At 32.8% G+C, this 9,745-nt stretch overlaps 1 protein-coding gene across 2 annotated transcripts; it reads right to left on the bottom strand.

Moving 5' to 3' along the window:
- Positions 1 to 1,243: 1,243 nt before the first annotated feature.
- Positions 1,244 to 8,999, bottom strand: LOC118737627. Of its 2 annotated transcripts, XM_036468252.1 has the most exons (11): positions 8,923 to 8,988; positions 8,724 to 8,824; positions 8,448 to 8,667; positions 7,012 to 7,069; positions 6,868 to 6,917; positions 6,755 to 6,805; positions 3,741 to 3,796; positions 3,513 to 3,575; positions 2,490 to 2,762; positions 2,273 to 2,426; positions 1,244 to 1,961 (listed from the first exon to the last, which is right to left on the bottom strand). In XM_036468252.1, the coding sequence occupies exons 2-11, from the start codon at positions 8,727 to 8,729 to the stop codon at positions 1,852 to 1,854; spliced, it is 1,041 nt and encodes a 346-aa protein (XP_036324145.1). In that variant the 5' UTR covers positions 8,730 to 8,824; positions 8,923 to 8,988; the 3' UTR covers positions 1,244 to 1,851. The 2 variants fall into 2 exon arrangements, with proteins under 2 accessions (XP_036324145.1, XP_036324155.1); XM_036468262.1 differs by having other exon boundaries at positions 8,724 to 8,999.
- Positions 9,000 to 9,745: the final 746 nt, after the last annotated feature.

The following is a 9,745-nucleotide window of genomic DNA, read 5'->3' as shown; positions in this document are numbered from 1 at the left end:
CTTTAATTGTGCTTGAAAGTCATCACTTCGATAACCACTTCAATTTCCTCAAAGCGACTCCGAAACACATCACTTTTATGGGGCTTTCACACGCGGCGATATTTCAGGCAACTTTTGCACTCAACTTACGCAGGGTTGCACGAAAAAGTAAAAATTTAGTTAGTGATGCAATCATATTAAACTAATCAAATTTTAAAAATGGCGTTCTCCATTTTTGGATATCTCCTTTTGTTTCCGATATATTGAGTAAAAAGTTTCATTAATTTTGTGGAAATTTGGATCACATTTTGTCGTATTTCATACAGAGTTGCTGCCAAATTTTGGACAAATGACGCTTACGACAAAATTTTACCAAAAAAAAATCCTTCATAAACTCGAAACTAATTAAAAATAAACGGTAAAAATTAAATAATTTTTTGAACTAGTAACATTTTCAGAGACTTTCGAGAAAACCTATCTTCGCGTTTTTGAGAAATTGCATTCCAAGCTTCAATCGCGAAGTACAAAAATCTGTAGTTAACTGCCGATTCTGATTTAACCACGCACTGTGAATTTGGCCCTAAGTGTGCCCAGATGGCCACGAAAAACTAAGCTAATTGCAAAGAAAAATCTAAAAAAAGCAGCACTTTTATACCGACAAAATTAAAAGCACCTCTAAAAAGTGAACGGTACTCTTGAAAATAATTTTTAAATTTTTCCGCTCAAAGTTTCGAAGTCTTTCTTTTCTGATCTTTTAAAGCGATAGGCCTTCATAATCGCATACGTTTTGTAGTAAGAATTTATTTACAATTGCAATTCAATCTTTCACCTTGTTAAATTCACGTTGCTTAAATTTCCAAAGATTATTTTCATTAGTTAAATATTTCCGGGTAGAAAAGCGATAAGAATAGCTGGAAAGTTCGCCGCAAAATTTTTCAAAATTTCTATAAAATTCATTTATGTATTTTCAGGGATGGAAAATAATCATTATTTTTTAAATTTTAACCAAAAAATCAACAAGTTGTAATCGTCGTAAAACAGTTTTATTTATACCCACAGTATATACCCACGTATTTGTTTTCATACGTCCCACTGTAATTTACAATGATTTTTATTTTTCGAGTTATTGGTTAAACACCAATAAAGATTAAAAATAATAATAAATATGCGAGTTTTAATTTTTCGCTCAAAAGTAATTATTATTACTTGATTTTTATTTTTTCGATCAAAAATAATGATTATTTTAAGATTTTTATTATTTCGCTCAAAGATAATAATTATTATTGAGTTTTATTTTTTTCACTTAAGAATAATGATCATTCACAAAAATCAAAAGCTATACCAAAGCGATTTCCGCCGTATCCTTTTCAGAGGGAGCGAGATCCTAATAAAGGAATAAGCGTCAAAGTTTTCAGGTCAAAGTACGTTCACGTATGTCATAATCCAAAAAATGTGTTTTTACATGACGAGTAGTACGATATCGTATGTAACGATTCGAGCCCTGTACTATAGTGTTTTCGGACGGTACTAGGTAACAAGTCTATCGTCTAGGTAACAAGTACATATCGTTACCTTAATATAGAAAGTCCCTAACTCATTTTCTTTCGAAATTCCGATTATACAAGAGTCGGAAGAGTACTCACCCAGAACCAAAAAGATTTAAAAAACACTTACTACATCATTAAATTAGTTTCAGTGTTTATTAAAAACCAGTGATTTGAAAAAATTCGACACTGAAAAACTTTGGTTTTTATAAAATTTGTTAAGTACGAAACAAAAAAGTAGGACAGGACCTTTCTAAATTAAGGTAAAAATATATTGTTTACTTTTCTATGCATGCATATCTCTTTCAGCATGATTTTTAGTTGAAATTTAATATATATGTACATTCTTGTTTTTACTTAAGGTACTTTTGCGACTGGCATTAAAGCTCCTCTTGAGGCTTAGTTCAAAGCTGTGATATGGCTGCATTTTAAAGACATCTAAGGAAAAAAGGAACCAATATACAGTTTTGACCTATCATGTAACATAATGCTCATTTACTTCAATAGCGCCATAATTCAAAAAATACAAATTTCGAGTTGACTATGTAGAATTTAGCGCTACCTCTTCTTCTTGTTGTGTAAAAATTTCATAGCCGTATCGATTGCCAGTATTTCATTAGAACAAAACATGTATTCATTTTTACTATGGAAGTATATGTAAATTCAAAACATTAAAGCCGTTTTTCTCAAGTTTTGCTTTTTTTTTTGAGATATGACACTATTGAAGTAAATGAGCTATAAGTATAAACCTCTTAGAATGTTGAGAACTTTCAATTTGCGGAAGGCCTTTTTTCGCCAGCTGCCATTCCAGTTATAATCCCATAAAACATCATCACTGAAAATATTCCTCATTACCGTGAAAACGTCTTCGGAAAAGCCCCTCAATTTTTCGAAGGTTGCCGTCTTTAGAAAAGTTTTACATTAACTTTATAAAATTTAAAGCACAAATGCACACAATTTAATTACCAATGCTTTGGCGTACTCTGGGTATTTCTCTATTTGTTCTTCCATACGCGAAATAGAAGCATGCGAATCGAATGGTAAACGTATGGATAACTCATTATTGCCATAAACATTTCCTCTTTCTTCCTTGATGCATAGCGGCTGTTTCATCTTTTTTATGAAAACTTTGCATTGTCTCGTGACCAACGGCGACTGGACTAATGGTTTAACTTTCTGCACAATCACCTGTCGCCTGATGTTTTTTTTTACCAAGTGGCTTTCTTCCTTCTCAATCACCTTAAAATATAGCTTATTAGAAATGTATGTACATACATACATATGTATATAGGATAGTTTAATAAAAATTAGGGAGTGCGATTATTTTGATTAATCAGGATTATGAATTTTTGTTTATATTTTTTTTTTTTATAAAAGTCAAGATCTTCCACATCCACATTTCAAATTTCGTACAAAAATTATGAAAATTCAACAAATTTTAACATTTGCACCGGAAATTTTGAAAATTTTTATTCAGAATTTTTAGAGAAATTTTGGGTATGATTTTAAGTAATTTTTTTGGCTGACGGTGTCCGAATTTTCTTCCGTATAAAGTATGCTCGACAAGTTCGTTTGCATGGGAGAAAATGCCTGGCACCATCAGCAAAAAACCACTGTTAAAAATCAACGCGATTTTCCAGCGTCTTGAAATTTGCACTTTTTTTTCTAGAAATTTTTAATGAAAAGTTTAAAATTTTTGGGTGCAAATGCTAAAGTTTGTTGAATTTTCATATTTTTGTACAAAGTTTTAAATGTGGATTTGTGGCGCTGGTTAGGTAAAGTGCTAAAATTTTATAAAATAATATAAACATGAAATGAACACAAGAAAAACAGCCAAAACTAGTTAAAATAACACTTGACTTAATCAGCTGTCCACAAGTGTACATATACGTATACATGCATATGAATAAATCAGCTCGTCCGTAATTGATTAATCGCACATCCCTAATGAAAATCATAAAAAGTTAAGTTCGTAACATTACAACTTACATTCGTTTCATCTTTTTTAACTTGTTTGAACAATATGCCCTGGTTTGTGGTAATGATCTTTTGCTATAAAAAATATTTCGTTATCAAATTTTATGTACATATGTATAGTACAAGTTTGTTATTAAATACATATTCACAAAAGGTTTCTTTTTGATCAACAAATATTCAAGTTCTAATTTGAGTACCTATGACATAAGAAACACTTTCTTTTCTTTGTTGAATACTTACGTTTCCTTCAACGGTATCCAAGCGATCTGTAATACTTTTCAGGGTATGTAGAATTTCTATTGCAAGAATTACAGAAGTTTTCGATCAGTTAACTTCTTGTACATATCGACATCAGCAATGCAAAAGGCCGCATTTGACTCTTTGAAGTTTGACAGAATCAAACCACTTTTTTAACTAACTCATGAAATGCTTACATGGATGTTCAAATGGTGCAAATGTATAATGTTCTTTAAAAGACTTGGTTTTGAAATTTTGTAAAGGGGGCATAAGAAAGCAAGCTAATGAAATATTAGGTAACCACAAGAAGTGTGCCCATGTTTTTGTTGTAAACAGCAGTTTTTGGGAATGTGACAGACAGCCCTGGGCCAAATATATGTAAATCCCCTCATGACACCAACCAACCCTTTACATGCCCACTCAACCCAACTCTACTAACAACAAGTAAAGAAGTATAAGTCGGGCATAACATGCACTTTGTTGGGTCTACCACTTGTTGCGTACAATTCTTCTTTCTTTGTTGCCGGAGAAGAGGGGCTTCCACATGTCAAAGGCGTACAACATTTCTGGTGCATATAACTCCGGCTACGCCATCCACAGTATTTTTACGCAGAACCCACATCGAAATTTACAAAAAAGTGCATAGTGCAAACCGAATTTATTAATAAACTATTGCTCGGAGATTTGAAACATTTATGTTAAATTAAATCCTTTCATTTGATGTTAAAGTTTTTAGATTCGGGTTATGCGTTTGGACACAACAACCGAAAATCATTGTACAAATAACTAACAAACATTCTTTTTTGTTCGTTCATATAAAGCCTTGGATAAAAATATACGTATATACGAAAGGCAAATTTGTCTTTTCAAAAGAACACCACTAATATTTCCTGCAAACACACATCAGGTTCTTTCCCGTACGCAACGCAGGATCCCGCGGGTGCCCAAAGCAGCCCAGAAGTCATTCCCGTACTCAACAAAATGGGTAATAGAGAGCGAAAGTTGGAATGTATTGGATCTTAAGTGTCTTCTTCTTCCTGCCCGAAACAGCCCGGACTTTTTCTCCGGGTAAAAAGGGATAAACTGTCAAAGTGCCATATCAGCTATTTTGTGTTTACATGTCGTCTGCATTTACTTAGGGCTTTTGAGGAATAGTGAATGGCCTGTTGATGGATTTTCAATACTTATATACTTAAAATCAAATTTGCGAAACCGAAATTCAATTTCCAAGTGTTTGCATTTAAGTAACAAGAACAAAAACAACGTGAATCAACTGTTTCTCAAATTCTGGGCACTCAATGTGGTTTTTTGCGTTCCCGTACTTCTGGACTACGTTCCGTTTTTGAGAGCAAACTTTTCGCTTTCTAATTACCGGATCCGGTGCGGATTGTTAGGGAAAGAACCTATCGATTTACATATTAGGTATTAGTAAAAATTTTACTAGCAAGAATTTGCAGGAGCCAAAAGTAAGGTTATGTTTCAAATTCAAGTGTAAACAAACTGGTTAAGAGGATGATTTGATGAAACATAAGGAGTGTTCGCTATGCAAAAAATGTGTACAAGTTGGTACCAATTGTTACCAAATCGTATTCGTTTAGCCAAAAACCCAGTAAAACTTGCAAGGAGAGATCACAATTTTGACATTTCATTTGGAGGGGAAGGCAAAAATTTTCCCAGCACGAATTTGCAAGCAGGATTGTGGCACACGGTTGCATTTTTGTCAACATTAATTTGAATCAACGAGTTCGTTAAATTTAAAAATGAACAATCTTGTTGCGATTTACAAATGAAAAAAGTATGTAAATATTCGTTTATTCAATTAATTTAATTAATTCCAAACATTTGAAAGGTACTCGGCTGAAAAAGCTGTATTCGTAGTCGGAACGCACTCGACACCACTGTCGATATAGGAAATCCGACAGTGACTTCCACAAAGAAATTGAAGCGTATGTTGAAGAAAGTCAGAATAAGAAGAAATATACGTATAGGTCCTGTTTTGGTTTCTACCTGGAATAATTTAAAAAATTTATTATGCTCGAAATGCAACCGTGGAAGCCAGCTGGCAGGGAAGCTCGCAAATGTTTGCTAATTCCTGTTCGCGCAAAACATAGTTTCTCTTTTTGGGAGAGTAAGGTACCTTATTCTCTGAATTTTGTTACTGGCTAATTCTTACTGGCAGTTGCATAGCGAACACTCCTATAATTAGTGAAATGAAAATATGGATGAAAAATTTAAATCTATTATATATATTTTTTTTATGACGATGGGAGCTATTCCCAATTAAAAAGAAAATTGCCCGCCAAAACTTAACCGTCAGAAAGTGTCAAAATGGCTTAAGTTGCAAGTTTTTACTAGTTTTGCGTTTAATAACTTTTTCTGAAAATTTTCTCTTGTTCTCAAATTTACTCTCTATTTTTCTTTTACGCTCTCGCTGCAAGTACTTACTGGAAAAGTTATTGAATGGACCTATTTTTTGAAGAGCCCGAAAGCAGTTTCGTATTCTGCACAGATTTTCACGTCAGTAAACGATTTCAGAGTATAAATTTATAAATGTTAAAAAATATATAGCTATAACCAAGTGTACAGGTTTGGAAATTACCCATATACTAATTTTCAACAATTTGGATCCAATATTTACAGAAATATCGTATTTTGCATTTTTCGAAAATACCGTTATATGGCAAGTGGGCGTGGTTCTTGGATAAAGGGCAACTTACATTCCAAATTTCGTCGAGATATCTCAATTTTTGCTCGAGTTATCGTGTACACGGACGGACGGACGGGCAGACACATGTCTGCTTAATCGACTTCACTATTCATTCTGAGTATTTATATGTAAATTTTTTCTATATCTACCTCGATTCATTCAGGCTGTTAAAAACAACCGTTATATGAACAAAGTTGTAATACCGTTGTGCACAAGTGCGTTCGGGTATAAAAATATTAAGAAACACCCTTTGAAAAAATACAGAAAGTGTCTTTTGCATTGATGATGATGATAATGATATGCTGTTTACCTTTGTGACATCCATTTTTACACGAGTTAGAGTCTGTCGTTTCTTCACCACCTGTTGATATAAAAATAAGTTTCAGCTATGTACAGTGTTTGTTGATACAAATAGTATATTACCTTCAAATATAGTTGTAATCGAATCCGCGGAGTCTTCATTTATGTATTGCCTTCAATCAAATCAAATTGAGATTTTGAATAAGTTTACATTCATATGTATTTACACTTATAAAGCTTAGTTAGAGAATAAAGTAGATTATTTACCTTTTAATAAATTCGAATGACAATTTCCGTTTTTTTGCCCGGGCTATTCCAATAGGATCTTTAAATACATAATTTAATAATTTATCATATAGCCTGTTCCGGTTCTCAAGGATTTGCAGGTGAACGCGGCGTACGGGAACGACTTCGGACTGATTCCGGACCAAGTGCAGTATAGCGGCAGGTGAGAAAAAAAAGTGGGCGTGGTCCGCCCCCTTTTACTGATTTTAATGGTGTATTTTTTTTTGTGGAAATTAATAGCGGGGTGCTCGTGGGAGGGAGGAATTCTCAATATTTTCAAAACCTCATATGCTAATGAACCGATTTTCCAAATGGGGATATGGTTGGATAGGTATTTGAAAGACCTTGATACACATATCTACATATGTATATATATTTTATTTACATATTTTGAGAAAAACTAAAAAAAAGAAATTATGACAATTTTAAAAAAAAATGTTTTTCTGAAAAAAATACGTAATTAACTAAATATGTAAAAATATGATTATTAAAAAGAGCATAAATATAGCTTTAATTTGATATATGTTTTATTGCAAACAATTATTTTGCATAGGCGGCCTTCGGCCGCGCCTGGGGTTTATAGCCCTTGCTACACAGAAATTTATTTAATTGTTTTATTTAACTGTTGACAGTTGTACTTGCACTAATACTACATAGAAATATATAGTTGTTTTATTTAACTGTTGACATTTGTACTTACACTAAACTATATTAAACTATATATGCCAAAATACGATTATTAAAAAGAGCATAAAAATTATAGTTTAAAAAACTAAAATCTCGCTATTATAATTTCCATTCGTACTGTCATCAGGTATGTAACTTGAGAATAGAAATCGCTGCATCTTTTAGGCGAATCAATATTACAAAGTTACATCCCGAGCTAATAAAAGGGATGTAAAAATACCTTTAATTTGATGTATGATTTTTTGCAAACAATTATTTTGCGTAGGCGACGTCCGGCCCTTACTACGTAGAAATTTATACAGTTGTTTAATTTAACTCTTCACAGGTGTACTTACACTAAGCAATATAAAATTATTTATCAATTTAAAGGTATCTTCATGCTATTTTAAACATATCTCTTGATACGTATTAAAAAAAAAAAAGGTTTTTATTAAAAAATTTTCATTATTCCGTTTTTTAATTATACATATATGTATATACATAGATATGCTTATCAAATAAAAGGTCTTTCAATTACCCTACCCCTTTTTAAAAATATTGAAAATTCCACTTTTATTCACCTCCCAATAAATTTGCACCAAAAAAAATCATCATTGAAATCAGTGGAAAGAGGCGGACCACGTCCAGTATTTCTTTTTCTTTTATATCACCTGCCGCTATAAATTCTCTAAATTCCGCAAAACCTGCAAATCCTAGACTTCAAATGCAAATCCATTTTCAAATTTACCTACCTTGCGAATCGAGAGCTAATGAGGAATTACAATCTACAAAACATTCTCGAGCTTCATCCGCAGTTTGACAAAAATTAATAGGCATTTCCCTTTGCAAGGCAACTATCATGCTCCCATTAACCTTCTGCACTTGCATCACAAATGAAAATGCAATTTTTAATTTACGCAAACAACTGTCACATATCTGTTGCGGTAATCTTTTGGCAGTTTCCGAAAAATTCTGTGGGGCGTTGAATATATTAGTTCTGCATAGACTAAGCAATTTATATTACTTACATCCATTTTTGATATTTCCCATAAAAATTCAGCCAGGCTTGTTCGCTGTTCGCCCTTTATCAGTTTTGCATTCAATGAGTGGAACTTCTTATCAGTTGTATCTAAACATGTACGGCATTTAGGCTTTTCTCGTTTGCACGTGTTCATGTCTTTCTAAATATGTATATAGTTTTGTTAAATTCTAATATTTTGGTTTTACCCGAAATTCGAAATATAGCTGTGACAAAGTGCGTTCTGTAAACACAATGTATAAACTTCTTATAATATTTAGAGATGCAAACGATGCATCGATGTTTTTGAAACATCGATACCGGTCCAAATTCGATGTTGGCCATCGATATTTATAATTTTATAACTTGGTGGTTACACGTGTCAAGAACTAAAAAAGCAAGTTGCAATATATCAACATATTTTTCTAACCCACTCGCCCTTTTACAACTTGAACGTCGACTTGATATCAATTTTTCTTTTCAAATCGTGAGGCAACTTGAAAGTTATGTCCAACAGCTGATCACGGTCAGTCTTTTCTAGTACTCCAAAATTTAGTTAAAAATAGTCAGGAAGATATTATTGCAGGTTTTATAAAGGTCATGGTGCAGTTCATGGTTGTAAAAAACTTAGAATTTCACATTTATTGTTATTGGCATCATTAACTAAAACCTTCTGCCTTATTCTGAGTTTCGCCCGAAAAAATTTGACCCGAAAATTTGTATTCTGCCCATAATCGTGAAAAGTGAACCGGTTCGGGGAAAATGAAACTCATGATAAGGCTTCTTCTCTAAAAATGATATATTGGAAACACCAAGCACCTCCATGTTTTTATTACACCTAACTGCAACTTTCAAAATAAGTGCGACGCCAGGTTTTTGTACATAATTTTCGCATAAATATTGGATAGATTTTATCCAGGGAGAATTTATACAAGATGGTGTTGATGGCGAATTTAGATTTTCGGCGCGGTACTTCTTTATGTCAAAATGACGTGTTTGTTGTAATATGAATTCGCCTTGTTTACAACAAAC

This window comes from Rhagoletis pomonella, unplaced genomic scaffold (genome assembly GCF_013731165.1).
Source record: "Rhagoletis pomonella isolate Grant_MI unplaced genomic scaffold, Rhpom_1.0 Rhpom_scaffold_00001, whole genome shotgun sequence".
Lineage (NCBI taxonomy): Eukaryota > Metazoa > Arthropoda > Insecta > Diptera > Tephritidae > Rhagoletis > Rhagoletis pomonella.
The sequence above is the reverse complement of the archived record's forward strand: the minus strand, read 5'-3'. Positions and strand labels throughout refer to the sequence as shown.

Excerpts from the sequence above, each read along its gene's own strand:
- LOC118737627 (XM_036468262.1), bottom strand. The coding sequence starts at position 8,870 with ATGAACACGTGCAAACGAGAAAAGCCTAAATGCCGTACATGTTTAGAT. Across the intron at positions 3,576-3,740 it reads TGGATACCGTTGAAGGAAAC|CAAAAGATCATTACCACAAA; the intron begins GTAAGTATTCAA and ends TATTTTTTATAG. Across the intron at positions 2,763-3,512 it reads TTAAAAAAGATGAAACGAAT|GTGATTGAGAAGGAAGAAAG; the intron begins GTAAGTTGTAAT and ends CTATATTTTAAG.